Source organism: Crinia signifera, chromosome 8 (genome assembly GCF_055691185.1).
Source record: "Crinia signifera chromosome 8, ASM5569118v1, whole genome shotgun sequence".
In the NCBI taxonomy this organism is placed as follows: Eukaryota; Metazoa; Chordata; class Amphibia; order Anura; family Myobatrachidae; genus Crinia; species Crinia signifera.
Genome location: NC_139224.1, coordinates 5,902,100 through 5,928,894, shown reverse-complemented (window position 1 = coordinate 5,928,894; position 26,795 = coordinate 5,902,100). Strand labels below are relative to the sequence as shown.

At 45.1% G+C, this 26,795-nt stretch overlaps 1 protein-coding gene across 2 annotated transcripts in view; it reads right to left on the bottom strand.

Annotated features, from left to right (window-relative positions):
• The window catches only part of CHCHD6 (coiled-coil-helix-coiled-coil-helix domain containing 6), a 204,932-nt gene that overhangs the window by 170,316 nt on the left and 7,821 nt on the right, over positions 1–26,795 (bottom strand). For both annotated transcript variants that reach the window (XM_083155652.1, XM_083155653.1), the window contains exons 2-4: positions 14,298–14,451; positions 13,684–13,753; positions 12,601–12,745 (exon numbers count right to left, since the gene is read on the bottom strand). In XM_083155652.1, the coding sequence (XP_083011778.1) occupies positions 12,601–12,745; positions 13,684–13,753; positions 14,298–14,451 (369 nt within the window). The remainder of the gene's footprint in view (positions 1–12,600; positions 12,746–13,683; positions 13,754–14,297; positions 14,452–26,795) is intronic.

Below are 26,795 nucleotides of genomic sequence, written 5' to 3'. Positions count from 1 at the left end.
TAGATACATTTCCGGATAAGATCTATCTTCAGAAGGGGGAGCATTGTCAGCGCAGCCAGCTGGAAATACATTACAGAGCGCCATTTCAAAGCGCCTAATCCTCTCTATACATCTCAGAACCTCTCTGATTAGGCTCGCTTCCAGCTTCTTTTTAATCATGATGCACTTCAAGAGTGTGGTTACCATACAAGGCGCTGGCAGCAATTATTGCAATTAAAAATTTGTAGTTTTTCTTTTTCTTTTTAAAAGACCGACTTTCGCACAAATCAACATTTGCAGAGACTGCATTCAGGAACCTGTTTAAATCACGGAGAGTTGTTTTCGTGGGTCTTCTTGCAGTTAAAAGTAAGAAAATTGGGTTTCAAAAAGTATTGTTTAACGATGTCATGGAAATATTAATGCTGTCCTCTGGTCGATAGGTGGCGCTGCAGTATCATAAGCTATAGGGAATATACGGGGCCTAATTAAAGGTTCCAGGTGTCCCAGGCTAAAACACCTGTAGCTCCCCTTATGATGCTGCTTAGCACACATGTATGGGCGCTCAGGGACTCGCCAGTCATACTGCCCATGGAACGCAGGTTATACAACTGGCATGTAGGGTCTAATATTGTGGCGTGTGAATAGGGTGACCAACTTTCCAAAGGGCCAACCCGGGACAGGGGGTCGCGGGGTGGACAAACACCCCCTCCCAGGAAAGTCGGGGGTTAGGGGGCAGCAGCCCTCCGAATTTTTGGGGGGATATGAAGTACTTTTAGCGTAAACTATATAGTATATAATGGGATTTCCATTCCTAATCCCAGGAATTGCCCTATACTAAGGGCCTTAGTATAGGGCTACTGGCTAGGCCTGGAATTGGGAATCCATTATATACTGACTAATGCATCCTGATCGGATCCAGACAGTCCAGAGTCCAGACCAGTGCAAAAACTTTCAGCATAGCCCCCTTAGTCAGTATAATAGGGGTAGACTCTCACAGAGTCAGACTCACCCGGCCGCATATACAAAGCAGCACACACAGGCAGGGGGCACACTCAGCTGCACACCGTCGCAGACTGACAGTCAGCAGAGAGTCGACTCACAGCCTCGCAGGCTCCAGCAGCCGCCGGGTCACCGCTACCGCCGCGCCTTCAGTATGTCACCTCAGGCCAGGGGGTTACCAGCAGGCAGCAGCAGGTCATTAACACCGCACTCCCAGTAATGCTGCCTGACCGCACCCACTCTGGCTGGCTGCACAGCATTACTGGGAGTGTGGGAGGGGATGCGGTCACGTGGTGGCCGAACTAACCAATGATGGGGAGGCGGCGGTGCACACCGCGTAACAGCTTCCCCTCCCACACTCCCAGTCTAATGCTGTGCAGGAGAGCTGTCCTTTACAACCAACAATTTTAGTTGAAAAAAATTAGTTAAAATTTTAGTTACAAATGGGACTTTCCGCGTCCCGGGCTGGGTTTGGGCGGGACGCGGGATTTAGGAGGTCAAAATCAGGATAGTCCCGGGCAAACCGGGACGGTTGGTCACTCTACATGTGAAGGAGACTTTGGCTTTAGGCTGGCCCGCTGGCGCTGTAACACAATATACATAAAGTAATGGTTCCGTCAGTATGTTGCATTGGCACAGCCATTTGCCAGTCACCTTAAGAACTTTACCCCCACAGTACATTGGGATGGGTGAAAGCTTACAGTCCTGGCACCCAAGGCTGAAGGCTAATCACCCTATTGGCTACTCAAGCACTGGTAATAAATAAGCTTGTGTGTACAGGGCAGCAATGAGCACTGATGTTGCTGCCGCTTCGCCAGCAAACCCCACTCAAGAGCGGGTGGCTGGACGGCTTTCCATAGCAAATGGGTTTATTGTACGGCAAAACGGCCGCAAATTGTTCGTTAACCCAGAGATGGCAATCGTGTTGGGCTGCAAATCTGTGCTATAATGTAGAGAACAGAAGTGGGTCCGTGACCCAAAACCCTAGATATAACATAGGGATGGACATCGAATCGAGATGGTTCACTACCATAGATGTTTTTGACGCAATGGTAGTGTTTTTACCATTCGATGGCGGCATTACGATGTTTGCGGCATGGTCTTCCGATGGTCACCCCCAGCCAGCCACCCTGCAGTGCTTCTGCACACGTTTGGCTGAGCTGAAGCACATGTGCAAGAAAGGGAATTTTATACGCATCCGCCAATCATTTCATTTTTTTTCCTATTGAATACTTTTGATGCGATGGTCAGTGACCATCGCATCGAAAGATTAGATGGCAGAAGTCCAGCCATCTTTTGATGGTGGGCTTCGATGTTTATCCCTAATATAACATTTGGGCAGTCATGCAAAGTTGAAAGTGAATCCTTCAGTAAGATGTAATCAATGCTGACGATGACGACGGTGTGTAGAGGATACAGCATCACAACCGACGCGTGATGTCAGCGCAGGGACGTACGCAGAGATCGATACCAGGTTGGATTACAGAGAAAAGTTGCCCGTCTAACTTTATGAAGATTCTGCTGTAATATATGGGTCACCAAAAGCAAGTGAGAAATATGTATTAACACAGCTGGTAACGAGAAGCCGGCATCTGACGCTGTATAATTCCGCCAGACGAGCCAGGGCAAGTGATAATTACGTGTAAGCTAATAACATTTAAGAAAAGAATAAGATTATCTCTGCAAGCGGCAATTAATATTTCAGATGAGGGGGGAGCGAGGACGGGCAGGCAGACGGGGAGCGAGGACGGGCAGGCAGACGGTGAAGCGTTGGAGGTGCTTGGTTACGGGGATGCGCAAGGTGTTCTTCCTGACAGGTAACGAAGCGATCGTTTGTGACATGTGGGGAAAAAAAACTTTGTGCGTGTAAGAGCGCTGTGCACATCATTTACAGACAGCGGTACTTCTTTAGGTGTAACAAAATAAAGAAACTAAAAAAAAAATTGTTTCTCATCCCCACTCCCAAAAAAAAACAATTGAGCCATTGTAACTGCACATGTGATCACAGCCGCCAGCTGTGAAACGCCGCCGAAACAGTTGCGACACGCCTGTGTTTGATCACCGATTCCCGATTACTGCCCGCAAACGGTTCCAGACTGTCAATCAGTGTCAATCTTATCTGCATTCGCCTTTGTAAAACCAGCGCGGCACAAAATCGACCACAGCGTGTTATGCAGACACTGCGCATGTCACTGAATCAGGCCTGGAGTTCATTGCACAGGGCCTAATTCACAGCAGAGGCAAGAGAGAGGTTGAGAATGCAACCTTAGGGTAAAAGGAGCGCAGTGGCATGGTGGGGAGAATATGCTTGTTTGCAAATTTTTGTATATACTGTAGCATGGGGGGGACTTTAGTAATAACTCAAATGCTTAATGCCAAGTGAAAGGGCACTGGACCTGTGGTCACCCACTCGTCGCTCGCTGCAGCGATCAGAGCAGCTGGACCGTGGAGTGCATGCCCTCCTGTACGTGCCCTTCCTTAGTCCATCCGTATACCCCTCTCCTCCGCCTGTCCATCCTTCTAATTCCCCCGCTGCCTTCCACCGCCTCAGAGGAGACATGCTATAGGTGATATTTGACCTCTATCGTCTGAAAGTAAGCACAGTGCTGCGGCATTTCCGGGAAGTGCCGGGAGCTCTTAGCTCTATAACCCCTGGGCAATGAGCATTACACCCCTGGCAATAAGCACTGCACCGATGGCAATGAGCAGGTAATTTAAAATTAATTAGAAGCCTTACTGTTGGACAGTGTGTGGCATATCGTGTCAGGGGTATTGCGGTGTGCGGCATATTGGATCAAGTGCATTGTGGTGCGTGGCATATTGTGTAAGGGGCATTATGGTGTGTGTTATGTGTTATAAGCATTACTGTATATGGCATATTGTGTAAGGGGCATTATGGTGTGTGTTATAATGTGTAACAAGCATTACGGTATATGGCATAATGTGTAAGGGGCATTATGGTGTGTGGTATAATGTGTAACAAGCATTACGGTATATGGCATAATGTGTAAGGGGCATTATGGTGTGTGGTATAATGTGTAACAAGCATTACGGTATATGGCATAATGTGTAAGGGGCATTATGGTGTGTGGTATAATGTGTAATAAGCATTACGGTGTATGGCATATTGTGTAAGGGGCATTATGGTGTGTGTTACAATGTGTAATAAGCATTACAGTATATGACATTGTGTAAGGGGCATTATGGTGTGTGTTACAATGTGTAATAAGCATTACGGTATATGGCATATTGTGTAAGGGGCATTATGGTGTGTGTTACAATGTGTAATAAGCATTACGGTATATGGCATATTGTGTAATGGGCATTATGGTGTGTGTTACAATGTTTAATAAGCATTACGGTATATGGCATAATGTGTAAGGGGCATTATGGTGTGTTATAATGTGTAACAAGCATTATGGTATATGGCATAATGTGTAAGGGACATTATGGTGTGTGTTATAATGTGTAATAAGCATTACGGTATATGGCATAATGTGTAAGGGGCATTATGGTGTGTGTTACAATGTGTAATAAGCATTACAGTATATAACATTGTGTAAGGGGCATTATGGTGTGTGTTACAATGTGTAATAAGCATTACGGTATATGGCATATTGTGTAAGGGGCATTATGGTGTGTGTTACAATGTGTAATAAGCATTACGGTATATGGCATATTGTGTAATGGGCATTATGGTGTGTGTTATAATGTTTAATAAGCATTAGGGTATATGGCATAATGTGTAAGGGGCATTATGGTGTGTGTTATAATGTGTAACAAGCATTACGGTATATGGCATAATGTGTAAGGGGCATTATGGTGTGTGTTATAATGTGTAACAAGCATTACGGTATATGGCATAATGTGTAAGGGGCATTATGGTGTGTGTTATAATGTGTAATAAGCATTACAGTATATGGCATATTGTGTAAGGGGCATTATGGTGTGTGTTATAATGTGTAATAAGCATTATGGTATATGGCATACTGTGTAAGGGGCACTTTTCGGTTATTAGGCCGATTTTTTGTTTTTTTCAAAAATTTTAGCCTCTCTTTGGGAGGATTATTTTGTCTCGAGTAGCTCACGACCAATTAAGGTTGGAAACCAACTGCTCTGGATCATAAAAGTCCATGGAATCAGCAAGACACGGATGCGACAGTACATGGCAATTCACAGGGCAGTATTCAATGAGAAAAATTCTCCGTGCTTTATGGCGAGTTTGTGCTTTTCTCGCGTTGGACGGAGACTTTTGCTCTCAAAAAGCGAGCAACCCTATTCAATGTGCACTTCTCGCCGTCTTTCTAAGTGATTTTCGCCGTGTCTCTCCGTGTAGCAATTCTCCATCTTTTCATGGAGAAGTGGAATTTTGGTGTCAAAAAATCAGGAATTTTATTCTGTGAAGGGGCATGCTATTTTTATTCATGTGCTTATAGCACATGAATATATATTTAATAAATAAAAAAAAATATGGTACTTATGTAGTATCTGGGCGTCCGATTTTGTGATTGTATGCCTTACCTTAAGGCATACAATCAGATGCGATGCGATGCGATTTTGCATAGGATTCAATGTTAAGAAGGTCCTGTTCATTTCCCCACTATCCAAGTGGGCATAGAGTTGATTTTATATAGCGTGGCGAGCGCAGCGAGCCACCGAGCCCGAAGCATGGTGAGCGAAGCGAGCCTCGCGAGGGGACGCATATTTCTTAAAAAGTATTCTGTGTCCCCTCACGGGGCTCGCTACGCTCGCCACAGGTTTATATCCAACTCCATGCCCACTTGGATAGTGGGGAAAGGAAAAGGACCCCTTTTTCCCATTGAATTCTATGTTAAAATGGACTCAGACCATTTTAACATTGAATCCTATGGAAAAATCTTGACCATCGCATCGCATACGATTTGGTCGCATGCGATGCGATGCGATGCGATTTCTAAATCGGACGCCCAGATACTACATAAGTACCAAATATATATATATATATTTTTTTTACACAGAGCAGCCAGCAGGGGGCCGGGAGCCGAGAGCCGCTCATTAGATATTCATATATTCACTGCACCCGATCATTACATATGCATGTAATATACCGGGTCCCCTGCTGGCTCTGGGGGGGGGGGGGGGGGGGGGGGAGGCAGCCTGTGCTGCCTGGGTCCCGGGGAGCCCACCTCCCCCCCACATACGTTCTGGGGCAGGCAGGGAGACTTCAATCTCCCTGCCTGCCACCGTCCCACGGCTCCCTGCCGTGGACGCTCGTCCGTTGCAGGGGTTAAGATTCGCCGCGAGGGGCTACTCGCCCCTCCAACATTGAATACGGAGAGAGCGAGTGGCAGCCAGCCCTCCGGAACACAGCGAGTGTGCAGCGAACCCTAAACCGGACTCACTGCACACGGCGAGATTTCTCATTGAATACTGCCCTTACAGAGGGCATGAAGACGGAACTGCGGGTACACAGAGCTGTGCGTACATCTATAACTGCCAGATTGCAGAGGACTCACATTGGCAGCAGACACGGCTGGCGCCAGCGCACTCCCATAATGATATAACCAAGTGCACGGACTGGTGCAATCAGGCAGCAGAGATGCGTTCACCTGGGCCTACCGATAAATATCTGCTTATAGTTAATCTCTTTATACATCCGCGATACTGGATTTTATATGGCTATAATAAAAATGTCATACAGTATTACTGCAATGTATAATACTATATATTTTGCAGTGCTGCGGCTATAATGTGATTCAGCTATTATTTTATTTCATTTTCAAAGGTTTGGTATTTTTACAAGATAATGGACAGCTGTGAAGTGTAACAGGATTACATGTGCTGTGCCCCCTCGGAGAAGGCTCTGCCCTGACCGGCAGCAGATGGACGCCATGCTAGAACCGTCCAGTGGAAGTATTAAAGCTTGCCCCTCACTGTACAGCTGGTTATAGATCTAGGGGCCGTGCCGGGATAAGTATACAGAAATGTAACATACTGTAAAAACCCTCGCACAAAGGCCTCCCAACAGAGACCACTTCAGCTTTGTTGGGTTTTTGTTTTTAACCTCATCCCTAACCCCCTCCGTTGGGGTATCCGTGTGATAGATACATACCTTGGCACCTTCAGAGGCGCGGCTGCAGCACATTTCAGAATTCAAATAGGGAAGCCACACCCACCGTCACCAACTGCCATTCCAAACTGACTCACTGGCAGTGGGTGTGGCTCTCCTATTTGAATTCTGAACTGTGTTTTTTTATTACATTTATTTCAACTTTCATCATTTTCCATCCACGCGGACTACGTTTGTTCAGCGTGGTGAGCAAAGAGAGCCCGCCACGGGACAAGTTTAGGTTTGAAAAAAACAATAGGACATGAAAAAAGTGTGTTGAACCTTTTATGTCGACCATCTCCATTTTGACCCTGTTGACCTTTTGCATTTTGACCAAAAAGGTCAATAGGTCATATTATTGTCGACCTGGCGAACGCATCCCGGCTCGTGGTTCATTGGGGGTCTGTAATAGAACAGCTCTGGGTCCTTTCTCCAGGAGAAGAGACCACGCACGGGGGATGACATCTGCCCCCAAGACATCTCTGACCTTCTGAATATGTCAAGATCTCTCTTACAAAAAAAAAAGCAAAAACAAAAACCACCACAAACCTACAATAACAGCTGCGAAAACAGCAACAATAAAACACAAAAATGATGCGAACACAGAAATACACGCTACACGTCTAAACAATGACACCAGATTAAAGGCTTTGCACAATAGGAAAAGAAGATGAAACAATAAAATTGCCCAACAACTGCACATGTTCTATAGAGGGATCTGGGGCCCTGGAAGCAGCAATACAGAACTTGCCCAAGTATCAGATGTGGTGCTCGTACAATCCTGCAATCAGAATACCAGCCGATCGCTCATAGTCCCATTTGCACAGTTACCCGTCGTACATGTTCCTGAGTTCATACTATACGCTGATACACTCACTCTGAGCAGGTTATTCCAATACAAAGCGCAGCCTGAAGAACGGATGGATCGTGCAGTAACTCAGGCTGTCACCACCCGGCCGTGTGTTTGTCTGCATGATAAATCCGAGGCTGCGGGCAGTGATTGAGAGACCCAATCAGCACCGGGCCGGAGAATGCAGCCTGCATGCTGATAAGGCCTGGAGTCTGATGCGATTACTTTGGCTGAATTAAATGCAGCACTTATTAGCAAGGTGCTCGATCCAATCATCGCTTCATACTTTACACAATCTTTATGTCTTCTGGAGCAGGAAGACAACATTGGCCGCCAACCAGACACAAGGAAGACGGCGATTTGTCATCGTAAATTGTATAGTGAAAACCTTAAGTCTAATTAACATAAAAGGTTTATTCTCCTTTAAATGGATAGTATTCATTTTATCACCTTGCCTCCTTCAAAATCTGTGCAGTTCCTCTTCCCTACCTGGGGTGTCGCTCTCTGCTGTGTTTGCTTCTAGCACATGTCTAGTCTGTATCTCAGTGCTGAAATACAGAACACACTGTGTTACAAGCACCACAGCAGAGAGCGACATCCCAGTCAGGGAAGAGGAACTGCACGGGTCGATGAGATTACAAAACCCTGGGATAAATGACTGTGAACTTTGGGAGAGGAAAGAACACACGTCACCAATGGGAAGCAACAGATATAAATGTACTTGTGCTTTATAAGCAACTGTCTGTTCCGCAACAGCACGCCGCGGCGATGTCACGGTCGTGCAGGAAGATTGTGTTCCAAAATGTTCTACTGTATAAGATAAACTTCACATATTCCAATTTGGAAAATTGTGTTTAGGTCATCCTTAAGGACCCTATAAGCTTGTGCAAGGTATCGGATGCAGCCCATATGTAATACCTTAGGAACTACCAGCCGGGGAACTGTCGGGCTCCTCAGCAGTTAGGATCGTCGCATACGATACATTGTAGGTGGTCCGTTTGCATTTGATGTATTATATGCGATGCCAGTCTGTGGGATACGACGGATCCTTGGGGCAGCGATGAAGATCTCTGGATACGATCCGGTGTGCGCGGTACTGGACATCAGATCATAATCAGAGGTAAATCACACACGATATGACACTTTTCACACAATTAATTGGCCAGATGGATCAAAATCGTGTGAAAGGGAGACAGTGTTCATTCTAGCATCCGCTATCTTTGAAAACCCATGCAGTTCCTCTTCCCTGCCTGGGATGTCGCTGTCTGCTGTAGTGTTTCTAGCACAGTGTGGTCTGTATATCAGCACTGATATGCAAACCAGACCTGTGCTAGAAACACCAGAGCAGACAGCAGGAACTGCGTGGGTTTTCAAAGACAGCGGGTGCTAGAATGAACACTAAGACATATCGGACTAGTGTATGGCAGCTTTAGGGTCACTTATATGGGGAGAGAGGCTTCTCTTCTGTTGTCAACATTTTATAAAGCCACATGAACTGGTTTTGCCTATTAAAAAGACCATGGTTAGTTTGACAACTAACCTACCCCAGTGAGACAGCACCCTAATTGCAAAACCACTGGAATATACTCTACAGGTGTCATTGTCTGTGTTACTGGTGGCTAAATTAAGTTACTGCACCCAAAAAATATATATACAAAGGATTAATGGCCAGATTCTCTAAGCTTCAAAAGTGAGAAAATGGAGAGTGATAAACAGCCAGCCAATCAGCTCCTGTCTGACATTTTTCAAACACAGTCTGTGACATGGCAGGTAGGAGCTGATTGGCTGGTGGTTTATCTCTCCATTTTATCACTTTTGAAGCTTAGAGAATCTGGCCCTAAATCTGTGCAATTTTTCCAAGTTAAAAAAAAAAATCGACAGTATACCATAAGCAAACGCAGTGAGGATTTCTACGAACCCGGAAAAACCCCAATCTCCTGGCCAGTCGCTCAAACTATGACCACATAAACAGGGGTATATAAGTGATATTTACAGTAATACGATTTTACTATAGACGTGGTTGGAAAATGCTTCGTAAGAGACGTAATGAAGATTCTTCACATGCTCATTGGCAGCAATTTCTCCTAAAATGTCTGATGTTGTTTTCGGATCTGAAACGCATTGGACCAGAGAGCAGCTGCCAGCAAGAAAAGACGGGCATTAAAACATGTAGTGGGAGAATGTGTACGTAGAAATCTTTGTTCTGTCTCGCACTGGTTCTCGTATGTGTGTATATTTATAGTGGGATGTTGAACGTTTTCAAAATCAGACAGGCCGATCATACTGCTGAATCTAAAGGCTTATTACGATTGCTGAACTTATTAAATTGGGCAGATTGTAGCTTGTGCTAATTGTGCCATTTAACAGACTGCGCGCTAAAATTACGTATTGGAATATAACTGGGTGCTCTACTACACTACACATACCGGGGTGCCTTCCAAAAAAAATTCTGCAAGTCCAATTGTCCAATCAATGAAAGGATCAGGCTCCATTCCAACGGACTTTCAAAACGTAAAAGATCTACAGATGGAGCGGGAGACATCTTTGGCCGGCGCTCGCCAGATCCCTTGCACTGGCGAGCGCCGGCGATAGAGACTGGGACGCGCCTGCGTCTCACACACACGTGCGTCTGTCCCAGTTTCCCGTTGGCGGGGGGACGGGAACCCTGTCCGTCTCCGCTTCAGGGAGACTGACACGGTTAGGAGGGGGGGGGGGTGTGTGCGGCAAGGCGGCAGGGACCCGGGGCGACCGTCGGCGAGGCGGCGGGGACCCGGGGGGAGCCCCGTTGTAAAGGGACGCGCGTGCATCTCGTGCGCGCGCGTCCCCTTATGGTGGCTGGCGGGGAAAGACGGATAGCGACTCTTCCGCCATCCCCTGCAAAGATGTCTCCCGCTACATCTGTATATCATTCAAACCAACAGGTGGGATGTGTGTCCGATTTCAGCAGATGTGCGGGATGTTGGCCTTGTACTTGTTTTAAAGAGACAATCATTTACCAGGCCAATACCATGCCTTGGAAGCGATTGATCCTGAGCTATTACATCCCGCCCAGCGTTTCAAAGCCGGAATGGCGTGTTCGTCACGCGATTTGAGTAAAAATTTATATTTTATTTGAATGTTTTTCAAAACATTGGCATTGCTCAAAAGTAGAGATGGAATATCCGAATTTACCCGGATCTCAAAATGGAATCTTATGGGCTACCCGGCTGCCACGTGTTTTGAAGCCAAAACTTATGACAGCTGATAAGAGCCAATTTACCCAGATCTCAAAGCCCAATAAGATCCCGGTTTGGGATCTGGGTAAATCTGCATTTGCCAATCTCTACTCAAAAGATATATGTAATATTTCCATAGATGGCAAAGAAGTAGGGGTTCAAAATATTGGGGTTATAGTCCAAAATAGTAAAAATGGACATGTTTGTTTAAAAAAGCATTCTGATTTAATACCACTAAGCTCATCTTGGATTATACTGGGATATATTAGGTTTATTAAAGCACCGATAATGGTACAACCCAATGTCATCATCACGAATAACGCTTAAATACCACAGTGCTGCAAGTAACAGTCGTCTCTACAGTCACAGAGCAGGTTATCAGAGAAACCAAGACCGGAATCACTGTGGTTCTGCAATGCACAGGACACAGGCCCTGTATACTGTCAGCCCCACACCGCAGACACATAGCCGCCACGTGGGCTGTTCCAGCAGTGGGTCCACCACTGTCTCTCACCTACCCTCTGTGGACCTATTTTGTGGGTGATCCCGAGTGCAGATGGTCACTGTGGCCCTTATTCTGGTTGAGTCGGATAGCTCCGAATGTGGACGGACGGGCGATGGTTGGTGTTTGCGCATGTGCAGAGGCGTTTCTGCACATGTGCCAACGCCTCACACGTACGAACACGGCGTGAGGTCCGTGCAGAAAATGATCGGTCGGAACAATCCGAGCAGGGGGTGGAGAGGGGCGTGAAGGGCTGTTTGGGCTCATTACCATATACGTACGCCCGCGTTTCATGGGCGTTCCCATGAAACCGCTGGGCGCACGTATGGTAATCCGTCCGTGACGCATGTATGGGGGGCAGACATATGGCATAGCCGGACGTCAGCTGCCTGCCCATATCCCTGCCTTTGCACGGAGAAAAGCCCGAATGGTCTGGAGTACTAGGTGCTGCCTGACCACTCGGTCCATCATTCGATGGTTGGCGACCATCGGAGAATGGGGAGGTTCCCACAGATGGAGGAGGTGTTCACATGAAACATCCACTCGTGGTCCATTCGGTCGGCGTCTTACCTCATTCGGACAGTGTGAGCGATCCGTACGGAAGACGGGGCAAAGAACACTCTGTTCCTGTCCGAAAATACGCATCCATCCGATTCAACTAGAATAAGGACCAGTGTTAGGAAACCGTGGCATCACTGGAGGACTGTCATTAATAAACAGATCTGATTAATATTCATGAGGTCTGACTATTCATGGGGTACTGGTCCTTAGTAACGGCTGCATTCCCCTGAATATTGGTTCAGCCCACAAAACGTCACAGGGTGAGTACGTGACAGCACAGAAGGAAGATTTTCATATCCCGGTTTCCTTCAGGCCACACCCACCATGATCACTGGGAATCTGGAAGTACTGTAATTGCGCCCAGGCACAGAGCATCATGGGGGATGCCTATACTGCCCGCACTCACCAGCTGTTCTGCTCGTCTGCGCTCCTGGCTGGTGTAATTCTTCTCACGCGCCATAGCCGAGCTGTACTTATCCTGCGCTGCCTCGCGCTCTCTCCAGGCGATGCGGGCCAGTTCTTCCTGGATAATGGCCTGTTCTCGCTCATACCTGCGGAAAAACACAACAAAGTCACCCCCACCACCAAAAGCGTGATGACCATATGCTTTATAAGAACAGTGGCATACCGGCAGTATTCATTCATCTGCTGCCTTTCATTCGATGGACATTTTACCAAGGGGTAAACTCATAGTCACGAAGTCTCACACTGCACAGGTCCTGCATTAATGTCCAGCACTCAACACTATCACCAGCAGTTCTCCTCTTATTCATTGGTGCTACTGAGGAGCGAGCGTTCTCCCCACCCCCCACCCAACTGCCTGTATGCCTTCTCTTTCCGGAATGCTGATACAGAGGGCACAGGGTTGTGTATAGAAAGCCCTTCACAGATAAAGTCACCATAGCAAGTGTTTTATAATGCAAGCAGCACTGAGGCTATGTATCTCTGATGAAGTCACATGTAATGTTGAGAAACGCGTCAGCATGAACACTGTTCCCACTCTAAGGACTACTATACCATTTGCCCAACTAAGGAACAAACTTTTACAGTGGTGTTTAGGAGACTACATGGAAATGTGATTATATTACGAAAAATAAAAGACTAAAGAGAACATAATGGGAGCAGGTGGTTTTGTGGTTTAGTGTATGCGTACGTTTGGTGACGCGCACGGCACTCTCTCTTGTTAATGTTTCTGAGAGGTGGATTCTATTCATCGTGTCACCTGATATCCAGATTATTTTTTTAAATCTACTATTGGCTCTTCGGAGCCATGACGGTGGATTCTGGTGGTTATTCCTAGCTGTGCAGTGATGACCTTCTTCTGGAGGTTCCAGCACTCTAGTAGGCTGCCAACCAACATTAAGACCTACTCAAACTCCGTGTAATAAACCACTATTTACTGTAGGTATGAAGTTTACAGAATTCTTATTACATTTACATCTAAGCGCAGAAAGAGCCCTGTTCTGATAGGTTAGATGCCGGCACTCACCTCCTGTACAGGTCTTCCTCTGCATACGTGGGCTGCCGCTTGCTATCTCCCGCAGTTGGACTCGGAGCACCTGCAGATAAGGTACCCCATTACTCCATGTTCCCCATACCCTTAACCAGGGCTTCCCAAACTCAGTCATCAAGGCTCCATAACCAGGGCTATTTTTCAGCAGGCTCCAGCAGGAACCGAGGCCCTTATTCTAGTTCACGCTTCCTGACAAAATATTTCTTAGATGGACAAAACCATGTGCACTGCAGGTGAGGCAGGTGTTACTTATGCAGAGAGAATTAGATTTGGGTGGGGTTTTACACCTGCCTCACCTGCAGTGAACATGGTTTTGTCCATCTAAGAAATATTTTGTCAGAAAGAGTGAACTAGAATAAGGGCCTCAGTTCCTGCTGGAGCCTGCTGAAAAATAGCCCTGTCCATAACAGTCCCGGTTGCAGGGATATACCTGCTTGTGCACAGATGGCACAAAAAAAAAACTGAGTTACTAATTAAGTTGCCTGTCCTTAAACATGGATATCCTTAAAACCATGACTGTTAAGGTATCCTAAGGACCGAGTTTGGGAACCACCGGCATAAGTTTTAAAAAAAAATTGTTGTAAACATACCTTCACTTTTGTCCTTCTCTTCTGCTGCGGTGGACGCCGGGTCGCCCCTGGGGAAAGACGCTGGATACGGTGGAGAGTCGGACTTGGCAGATGCGTTCTGCTCCCTCCTTTGCGCCGAAGACTCTTTCATCCGGTTGACAACATCTTCGGAAAGCTGCAGGCGAGACAAATGGAGACGTAAACCTTCCACCTGTGTTGTACATCATTAGAACTGAAGAATGGCGGAGTAAATAGAGATAAAGCATTGTATAAAACACTGCAATTAAAGAGGAAATAAAATTAATAATTAATAGACAGCTGAGGACCAATGGTTCAGGTAGCGCTGAATATGTCAGCCAGGTGCGACAGCGAATAGTGCTCAGTATAGCATCCTGTAATATACTTGCAGTCCCTCCATCCTGCTGCCATAGCTATCTGCTATGGTGTAACTCAGTACTGAGATACAGACCAGACTGTGCTAGAAGGATCACAGCGGACAGCGACACCCCAGGCAGGAAAGAGGAACGACATGGGTCTTAAAAGGTGCAGGGTGCTAGAATGAACACTAGCTACACATATGTTAGTGGGATCCTCTATCTTGGGAGCGGTAATTAATAGATGCTACGGCAAAAAGATGCAGCGCAAGTAACGGCATCGCCAGGTGGGAGGGCTGTGTCAGCAATGGCGGCTGTAGGGAATGGGTCATTGGGTCCACCCAATTTAGGTTGACAACTGAAGGTCTACATGGCTATGGTTGACTGGGTTGGAAGGTCAACGGTAAAAAGGCCGACATGGGTTTTTCCAGGCTTCGGGCACACTATTCTATTCTCCCACCACGCCCTAGTGGATGGTAGGACATAAAATAACGCCTGTCGGCACATGTCGGCTCAAAAAAGTGTGAAGAACTCATGTCAACTTTTTGAATGACAACGTTGCCATTGTCAACCTTCCAAACCTATTTTTGGTGTCGACCTTCAGGGGTGGACCCAATAAACGTCATTCTAATAACGTATCCCACCTGTACAACCCTGCAGAGCTTGTAACGCCGCTGTAAACGGTAAAATAACACATTTCTCAGTGTCAGTAAATCCCCTCTGTGACACAGACAATCACCATGTAAAATAACACATTTCACAGTGTCAGTAAATCCTCTCTGTGACACAGACAATCACCATGTAAAATAACACATTTCTCAGTGTCAGTAAATCCTCTCTGTGACACAGACAATCACCATGTAAAATATCACATTTCTCAGTGTCAGTAAATCCTCTCTGTGACAGACAATCACCATGTAAAATAACACATTTCTCAGTGTCAGTAAATCCTCTCTGTGACACAGACAATCACCATGTAAAATAACACATTTCTCAGTGTCCGTAAATCCTCTCTGTGACAGACAATCGCCATGTAAAATAACACATTTCTCAGTGTCAGTAAATCCTCTCTGTGACACAGGCAATCGCCATGTAAAATAACACATTTCTCAGTGTCAGTAAATCCTCTCTGTGACAGACAATCACCATGTAAAATAACACATTTCTCAGTGTCAGTAAATCCTCTCTGTGACAGACAATCGCCATGTAAAATAACACATTTCTCAGTGTCAGTAAATCCTCTCTGTGACACAGACAATCGCCATGTAAAATAACACATTTCTCAGTGTCAGTAAATCCTCTCTGTGACACAGACAATCGCCATGTAAAAGAACACATTTCTCAGTGTCAGTAAATCCTCTGTGACACAGACAATCGCCATGTAAAAGAACACATTTCTCAGTGTCAGTAAATCCTCTCTGTGACAGACAATCCCCATGTAAAATAACACATTTCTCAGTGTCAGTAAATCCTCTCTGTGACACAGACAATCGCCATGTAAAATAACACATTTCTCAGTGTCAGTAAATCCTCTCTGTGACACAGACAATCGCCATGTAAAATAACACATTTCTCAGTGTCAGTAAATCCTCTCTGTGACACAGACAATCCCCATGTAAAATAACACATTTCTCAGTGTCAGTAAATTCTCTCTGTGACAAACAATCACCATGTAAAATAACACATTTCTCAGTGTCAGTAAATCCTCTGTGACACAGACAATCGCCATGTAAAAGAACACATTTCTCAGTGTCAGTAAATCCTCTGTAACACAGACAATCGCCATGTAAAAGAACACATTTCTCAGTGTCAGTAAATCCTCTCTGTGACACAGACAATCCCCATGTAAAATAACACATTTCTCAGTGTCAGTAAATCCTCTCTGTGACAGACAATCACCATGTAAAATAACACATTTCTCAGTGTCAGTAAATCCTCTCTGTGACAGACAATCACCATGTAAAATAACACATTTCTCAGTGTCAGTAAATCCTCTCTGTGACACAGACAATCACCATGTAAAATAACACATTTCTCAGTGTAAGTAAATCCTCTCTGTTACACAGACAATCGCCATGTAAAATAACATTTCTCAGTGTCAGTAAATCCTCTCTGTGAGACAATCGCCATGTAAAATAACACATTTCTCAGTGTCAGTAAATCCTCTGTGACACAGAGAATCGCCATGTAAAATAACACATTTCACAGGGTCAGTAAATCCTCTGACAGACAATCCCCATGTAAAATAACACATTTCTCAGTGTCAGTAAATTCTCTCTGTGACAAACAATCACCATGTAAAATAACACATTTCTCAGTGTCAGTAAATCCTCTCTGTGACAGACAATCACCATGTAAAATAACACATTTCTCAGTGTAAGTAAATCCTCTCTGTGACACAGACAATCACCATGTAAAAGAACACACTTCTCAGTGTCAGTAAATCCTCTCTGTGACACAGACAATCACCATGTAAAATAACACATTTCTCAGTGTCAGTAAATCCTCTCTGTGACACAGACAATCACCATGTAAAATAACACATTTCTCAGTGTAAGTAAATCCTCTCTGTTACACAGACAATCGCCATGTAAAATAACATTTCTCAGTGTCAGTAAATCCTCTCTGTGACACAGACAATCGCCATGTAAAATAACACATTTCTCAGTGTCAGTAAATCCTCTCTGTGACACAGACAGACAATCACCATGTAAAATAACACATTTCTCAGTGTCAGTAAATCCTCTCGACAATCGCCATGTAAAATATCACATTTCTCAGTGTCAGTAAATCCTCTGTGACACAGACAATCACCATGTAAAATAACACATTTCTCAGTGTCAGTAAATCCTCTGTGACACAGACAATCACCATGTAAAATAACACATTTCTCAGTGTCAGTAAATCCCCTCTGTGACACAGACAATCGCCATGTAAAATAACACATTTCTCAGTGTCAGTAAATCCTCTCTGTGACAGGCAATCACCATGTAAAATAACACATTTCTCAGTGTCAGTAAATCCTCTCTATGACACAGACAATCGCCATGTAAAATAACACATTTCACAGTGTCAGTAAATCCTCTCTGTGACACAGACAATCACCATGTAAAATAACAAATTTCTCAGTGTCAGTAAATCCTCTCTGTGACACAGACAATCGCCATGTAAAATAACACATTTCTCAGTGTCAGTAAATCCTCTCTGTGACACAGACAATCGCCATGTAAAATAACACATTTCTCAGTGTCAGTAAATCCTCTCTGTGACAGGCAATCGCCATGTAAAATAACACATTTCTCAGTGTCAGTAAATCCTCTCTGTGACAGACAATCACCATGTAAAATAACACATTTCTCAGTGTCAGTAAATCCTCTCTGTGACACAGACAATCACCATGTAAAATAACACATTTCTCAGTGTCAGTAAATCCCCTCTGTGACACAGACAATCGCCATGTAAAATAACACATTTCTCAGTGTCAGTAAATCTCCTCTGTGACACAGACAATCGCCATGTAAAATAACACATTTCTCAGTGTCAGTAAATTCCCTCTGTGACACAGACAATCGCCATGTAAAATAACACATTTCTCAGTGTCAGTAAATCCTCTCTGTGACAGGCAATCGCCATGTAAAATAACACATTTCTCAGTGTCAGTAAATCCTCTCTGTGACACAGACAATCGCCATGTAAAATAACACATTTCTCATTGTCAGTAAATCCTCTCTGTGACACAGACAATCACCATGTAAAATAACACATCTGTGTCAGTAAATCCTCTCTGTGACACAGACAATTGCCATGTAAAATAACACATTTCTCAGTGTCAGTAAATCCTCTCTGTGACACAGACAATCGCCATGTAAAATAACACATTTCTCAGTGTCAGTAAATCCTCTCTGTGACAGACAATCGCCATGTAAAATAACACATTTCTCAGTGTCAGTAAATCCTCTCTGTGACACAGACAATCACCATGTAAAATAACACATTTCTCAGTGTCAGTAAATCCTCTCTGTGACACAGACAATCACCATGTAAAATAACACATGTCTCAGTGTCAGTAAATCCTCTCTGTGACACAGACAATCACCATGTAAAATAACATTTCTCAGTGTCAGTAAATCCTCTCTGTGACACAGACAATCACCATGTAAAATAACACATTTCTCAGTGTCAGTAAATCCCCTCTGTGACACAGGCAATCGCCATGTAAAATAACACATTTCTCAGTGTCAGTAAATCCTCTCTGTGACACAGACAATCACCATGTAAAATAACACATTTCTCAGTGTCAGTAAATCCTCTCTGTGACACAGACAATCACCATGTAAAATAACACATTTCTCAGTGTCAGTAAATCCTCTCAGTGATACACAATCGCCATGTAAAATAACACATTTCTCAGTGTCAGTAAATCCTCTCAGTGACACACAATCGCCATGTAAAATAACACATTTCTCAGTGTCAGTAAATCCTCTCTGTGACACAGACAATCACCATGTAAAATAACACATTTCTCAGTGTCAGTAAATCCTCTCTGTGACAGACAATCGCCATGTAAAATAACACATTTCTCAGTGTCAGTAAATCCCCTCTGTGACACAGGCAATCGCCATGTAAAATAACACATTTCTCAGTGTCAGTAAATCCCCTCTGTGAAACAGACAATCGCCATGTAAAATAACACATTTCTCAGTGTCAGTAAATCCCCTCTGTGACACAGACAATCGCCATGTAAAATAACACATTTCTCAGTGTCAGTAAATCCTCTCTGTGACACAGACAATCACCATGTAAAATAACACATCTGTGTCAGTAAATCCTCTCTGTGACACAGACAATTGCCATGTAAAATAACACATTTCTCAGTGTCAGTAAATCCTCTCTGTGACACAGACAATCGCCATGTAAAATAACACATTTGTACTTTTGACGACACAAAGGAATTCAGGCATAAAATGAAAAGAGGGAACTGGAAAACAACGGAGGAACAGTAATACAGTATATACTGCCCAGATCGTATCTGCCATACAGCTAAATCTGCTGGTTGCTCTGGCAGAGAAAAACTTATTGTAAGAACTAAAATGTGATTAAACAAACTTAGTGGGTTATCAAGCTCTGAAATAATGTCTGCGCATTTATGAGCAACTTGCAAGCGCTGTACTTATCCAACACTATCTATAGAACAGTAAAAATCTCATTTATAAGAGTGCAGTCTGGAGGGAAACCGGTCGGGGGAAGACGATCTGTATAATAGGAAACTGCAATGGATGCGAAAGCAGAATTTCACAGGGAATAAACTATTTAATTGAAACAACGCTCTCGCCATTAAAGGTAATTGTTAACGCCTGGTCTCAGTTTATAATCTCATTTTTGAGTGACTGAGATGCCCACTCTCAGTTCCTGTAGCGTCTGGTATGTATTATACACCACCCTTGGAGGCACCAATGGGGGAATTGTAACAGCCCTATCGCAGGTGCAGATGTATGTTCAATATAGTGTAACACCCTGCACCTTTCAGAACCTGTGCAGTTCCTCATTCCTGTCTGGGATGTCACTCTCTGTTGTGGTAATTCTAGGACAGGCTGATCTGTATTTCAGCAGAGAGATACAGACCAAACTGTGCTACAAGCACCACAGCAGAGAGCGACACCCCAGGCAGGAAAGAGGAACTGCACAGGTTCTGAAAGATGCAGGGTGATGACCACTATATCTTCTAAGTATTCCACCCAAGCGAATGATTGAACGTCTGTCTAAACAGTTCAACACAGCCACGGCACTACCATACCACGCCAATCAGATGGGCCCTTTCCGTGCCTCCATTTAGCCACCCAGCAGTCGCCTCCCACTACCCTTGCATGTGAACGAGGGGAATCGGTGGTGGCTGCGGGCGAGCGGCATCTTCGAATGCTGGCTGCACTACCCTCTACAGTTACTTCCCAAATGTAAAAAGGTGAATCTAAAAAAATAAAAAGAGCACAATAATCAAAAACACCATTTTTCATGGGTGAGGACTTGTAATGCTATAAAATGTATCGGTATATAAAGAAACAAGTGTGTATAAGCATGGGGCTTGTGCGAATTTCCTCCAGATACTCCAGCTTCATCCCAAAAGCCAAAAATATACAAGAAGGAAGGATAATTGGTTCCAGTCCCAACAAAGAAAATCTCTAGCGTGAACAATTGTGCACGTACATGTGATAGGAAATATAGATCGTAAGCTCCTATAGGCAGGGAGTGAGGTGAATGGCCATATATTCCATACAAATCACTGCGGAATATGTGTGCGCTATGTAAATAAATGGAAATCAATAAATAAACATTTAAGAAGTACAATTTTTGCTTTTTGCTGTAATATAAAATATGACCACTAGAGGTCACTAGGATCAATGTTTCACACTTCAGAGATCATATGTATAATGTATTTATTATTAAGATGATCATGGGGATAAATCATTCCACAGATTGACAGCCTGTGATGGATTAGGTCCTTTGCAGTTGATGATGTTTATTATTATATACTTATTTCCTGGAGTAGATAATAGGTACATTTAACTGGAATGCGCTCCCCAGGCTTTCACTCTATGCATTGAGCGAAGAGATCTAGACTGCAAGTAATGGTTGCTGCAAATGATGCCAGAAGTCATTTAAAAACGGCTCCAATATCAGTTTGTTGTGTTTGAAAAATGTGCATTTTAAATTCCCAAACTTGAAATCATCAGGCTGATATTTCAGGGACGATGCAATGGTTACATTACTGCCTCACAGCGCTGAGGTCATGGGTTCTATCCCCACCGTGTGATATATATACGGGGCAGTACGGATGGTGTAATGGTTACATTACTGCCTCACAGCGCTGAGGTCATGGGTTCTATCCCCACCGTGTGATATATATATACGGGGCAGTACAGATGGTGTGCTGGTTACATTACTGCCTCACAGCGCTGAGGTCATGGGTTCTATCCCCACCATGTGTTATATATACGGGGCAGTACAGATGATGTAATGGTTAGCATTACTGCCTCACATCGCTGAGGTCATGGGTTCTATCCCCACCATGTGTTATATATACGGGGCAGTACGGACGGTGTAATGGTTACATTACTGCCTCACAGCACTGAGGTCATGGGTTCTATCCCCACCATGTGTTATATATACGGGGCAGTACAGATGATGTAATGGTTAGCATTACTGCCTCACATCGCTGAGGTCATGGGTTCTATCCCCACCATGTGTTATATATACGGGGCAGTACGGACGGTGTAATGGTTACATTACTGCCTCACAGCACTAAGGTCATGGGTTCTAGTCCCACCATGTGTTATATATACGGGGCAGTACGGATGGTGTAATGGTTAGCATTACTGCCTCACAGCACTGAGGTCATGGGTTCTATTCCCACCATGCGTTATATATACGGGGCAGTACGGATGGTGTAATGGTTAGCATTACTGCCTCACAGCACTGAGGTCATGGGTTCTATCCCCACCATGTGTTATATATACGGGGCATTACGGATGGTGCAATAGTTAGCATTACTGCCTCACAGCGCTGAGGTCATGGGTTCTATCCCCACCATGTGTTATATATACGGGGCAGTACGGATGGTGCAATAGTTAGCATTACTGCCTCACAGCGCTGTGGTCATGGGTTCTATCCCACCATGTGTTATATATACGGGGCAGTACGGATGGTGTAATGGTTAGCATTACTGCCTCACAGCACTGAGGTCATGGGTTCTATCCCCACCATGTGATATATATACAGGGCAGCACGGATGGTGTAATGGTTACATTACTGCCTCACAGCGCAGAGGTCATGGGTTCTATCCCCACCATGTGTTATATATACGGGGCAGTACAGATGATGTAATGGTTAGCATTACTGCCTCACAGCGCTGAGGTCATGGGTTCTATCCCCACCATGTGTTATATATACGGGGCAGTACGGACGGTGTAATGGTTACATTACTGCCTCACAGCACTAAGGTCATGGGTTCTAGTCCCACCATGTGTTATATATACGGGGCAGTACGGATGGTGTAATGGTTAGCATTACTGCCTCACAGCACTGAGGTCATGGGTTCTATTCCCACCATGCGTTATATATACGGGGCAGTACGGATGGTGTAATGGTTAGCATTACTGCCTCACAGCACTGAGGTCATGGGTTCTATCCCCACCATGTGTTATATATACGGGGCATTACGGATGGTGCAATAGTTAGCATTACTGCCTCACAGCGCTGAGGTCATGGGTTCTATCCCCACCATGTGTTATATATACGGGGCAGTACGGATGGTGCAATAGTTAGCATTACTGCCTCACAGTGCTGTGGTCATGGGTTCTATCCCACCATGTGTGATATATACGGGGCAGTACGGACAGTGTAATGGTTACATTACTGCCTCACAGCACTGAGGTCATGGGTTCTATCCCCGCCATGTGTTATTTATACAGGGCAGCACGGATGGTGTAATGGTTATATTACTGCCTCACAGCGCTGAGGTCATGGGTTCTATCCCCACCATGTGTTATATATACGGGGCAGTACGGATGGTGTAATAGTTAGCATTACTGCCTCACAGCACTGAGGTCATGGGTTCTATCCCCACCATGTGTTATATATACAGGGCAGCACGGATGGTGTAATGGTTATATTACTGCCTCACAGCGCTGAGGTCATGGGTTCTATCCCCACCATGTGTTATATATACGGGGCAGTACGGACGGTGTAATGGTTAGCATTACTGCCTGACAGCACTGAGGTCATGGGTTCTATCCCCACCATGCGTTATATATACGGGGCAGTACGGATGGTGTAATGGTTAGCATTACTGCCTCACAGCACTGAGGTCATGGGTTCTATCCCCACCATGTGTTATATATATGGGGCAGTACGGATGGTGCAATAGTTAGCATTACTGCCTCACAGCGCTGAGGTCATGGGTTCTATCCCCACCATGTGTTATATATACGGGGCAGTACAGATGGTGTAATAGTTAGCATTACTGCCTCACAGCGCTGTGGTCATGGGTTCTATCCCACCATGTGTGATATATACGGGGCAGTACGGACGGTGTAATGGTTAGCATTACTGCCTCACAGCACTGAGGTCATGGGTTCTATCCCCACCATGTGTGATATATACGGGGCATTACGGATGGTGCAATAGTTAGCATTACTGCCTCACAGCGCTGAGGTCATGGGTTCTATCCCCACCATGTGTTATATATACGGGGCAGTACGGATGGTGCAATAGTTAGCATTACTGCCTCACAGCGCTGTGGTCATGGGTTCTATCCCACCATGTGTGATATATACGGGGCAGTACGGACGGTGTAATGGTTACATTACTGCCTCACAGCACTGAGGTCATGGGTTCTATCCCCGCCATGTGTTATTTATACAGGGCAGCACGGATGGTGTAATGGTTATATTACTGCCTCACAGCGCTGAGGTCATGGGTTCTATCCCCACCATGTGTTATATATACAGGGCAGTACGGATGGTGTAATGGTTAGCATTACTGCCTCACAGCACTGAGGTCATGGGTTCTATCCCCACCATGTGTTATATATACAGGGCAGCACGGATGGTGTAATGGTTATATTACTGCCTCACAGCGCTGAGGTCATGGGTTCTATCCCCACCATGTGTTATATATACGGGGCAGTACGGATGGTGTAATGGTTATATTACTGCCTCACAGTGCTGAGGTCATGGGTTCTATCCCCACCATGCGTTATATATACGGGGCAGTACGGACGGTGTAATGGTTAGCATTACTGCCTCACAGCACTGAGGTCATGGGTTCTATCCCCACCATGTGTTATATATATGGGGCAGTACGGATGGTGCAATAGTTAGCATTACTGCCTCACAGCGCTGAGGTCATGGGTTCTATCCCCACCATGTGTTATATATACGGGGCAGTACGGATGGAGTAATAGTTAGCATTACTGCCTCACAGCGCTGTGGTCATGGGTTCTATCCCACCATGTGTTATATATACAGGGCAGTACGGATGGTGTAATGGTTAGCATTACTGCCTCACAGCGCTGAGGTCATGGGTTCTATCCCCACCATGTGTTATATATACGGGGCAGTACGGATGGTGTAATAGTTAGCATTACTGCCTCACAGCGCTGTGGTCATGGGTTCTATCCCACCATGTGTGATATATACGGGGCAGTACGAATGGTGCAATAGTTAGCATTACTGCCTCACAGGGCTGAGGTCATGGGTTCTATCCCCACCATGTGTTATATATACGGGGCAGTACGGATGGTGTAATAGTTAGCATTACTGCCTCACAGCCCTGTGGTCATGGGTTCTATCCCACCATGTGTTATATATACGGGGCAGTACCGACGGTGTAATGGTTAGCATTACTGCCTCACAGCACTGAAGTCATGGGTTCTATCCCCACCATGTGTTATATATACGGGGCAGTACGGATGGTGTAATGGTTATATTACTGCCTCACAGCACTGAGGTCATGGGTTCTATCCCCACCATGTGTTATATATACAGGGCAGTACGGATGGTGTAATTGTTACATTACTGCCTCACAGCACTGAGGTCATGGGTTCTATCCCCACCATGTGTTATATATACGGGGCAGTACGGACGGTGTAATGGTTAGCATTACTGCCTCACAGCACTGAGGTCAGGGGTTCTATTCTCACCATGTGTTATATATACGGGGCAGTATGGATGGTGTAATGGTTAGCATTACTGCCTCACAGCGCTGAGGTCATGGGTTCTATTCCCACCATGTGTTATATATACGGGGCAGTACGGATGGTGTAATTGTTACATTACTGCCTCACAGCACTGAGGTCATGGGTTCTATCCCCACCATGTGTTATATATACGGGGCAGTACGGACGGTGTAATGGTTAGCATTACTGCCTCACAGCACTGAGGTCATGGGTTCTATCCCCACCATGTGTTATATATACGAGGGAATATGGATGGTGTAATTGTTACATTACTGCCTCACAGCACTGAGGTCATGGGTTCTATCCCCACCATGTGTTATATATACGGGGCAGTACGGACGGTGTAATGGTTAGCATTACTGCCTCACAGCACTGAGGTCAGGGGTTCTATTCTCACCATGTGTTATATATATACAGGGCAGTACGGATGGTGTAATTGTTACATTACTGCCTCACAGCACTGAGGTCATGGGTTCTATCCCCACCATGTGTTATATATACGGGGCAGTACGGACGGTGTAATGGTTAGCATTACTGCCTCACAGCACTGAGGTCAGGGGTTCTATTCTCACCATGTGTTATATATACGGGGCAGTATGGATGGTGTAATGGTTAGCATTACTGCCTCACAGCGCTGAGGTCATGGGTTCTATTCCCACCATGTGTTATATATACGGGGCAGTACGGATGGTGTAATTGTTACATTACTGCCTCACAGCGCTGAGGTCATGGGTTCTATCCCCACCATGTGTTATATATACGGGGCAGTACGGATGGTGTAATTGTTACATTACTGCCTCACAGCGCTGAGGTCATGGGTTCTATCCCCACCATGTGTTATATATACGGGGCAGTACGGACGGTGTAATGGTTAGCATTACTGCCTCACAGCACTGAGGTCATGGGTTCTATCCCCACCATGTGTTATATATACGGGGCAGTACGGATGGTGTAATGGTTACATTACTGCCTCACAGCACTGAGGTCATGGGTTCTATCCCCACCATGTGTTTATATATACGGGGCAGTACGGATGGTGTAATGGTTATATTACTGCCTCACAGCGCTGAGGTCATGGGTTCTATCCCCACCATGTGTTATATATAAGGGGCAGTACGGATGGTGTAATGGTTACATTACTGCCTCACAGCACTGAGGTCATGGGTTCTATCCCCACCATGTGTTATATATACGGGGCAGTACGGACGGTGTAATGGTTAGCATTACTGCCTCACAGCGCTGAGGTCATGGGTTCTATCCCCACCATGTGTTATATATACGGGGCAGTACGGATGGTGTAATGGTTACATTACTGCCTCACAGCACTGAGGGCATGGGTTCAATTCCCACGCTGGTCCTAAAGGTGCGTACACACAGATAGATTTGGCAAAAGATCTGGGCGTTCCCGACTGA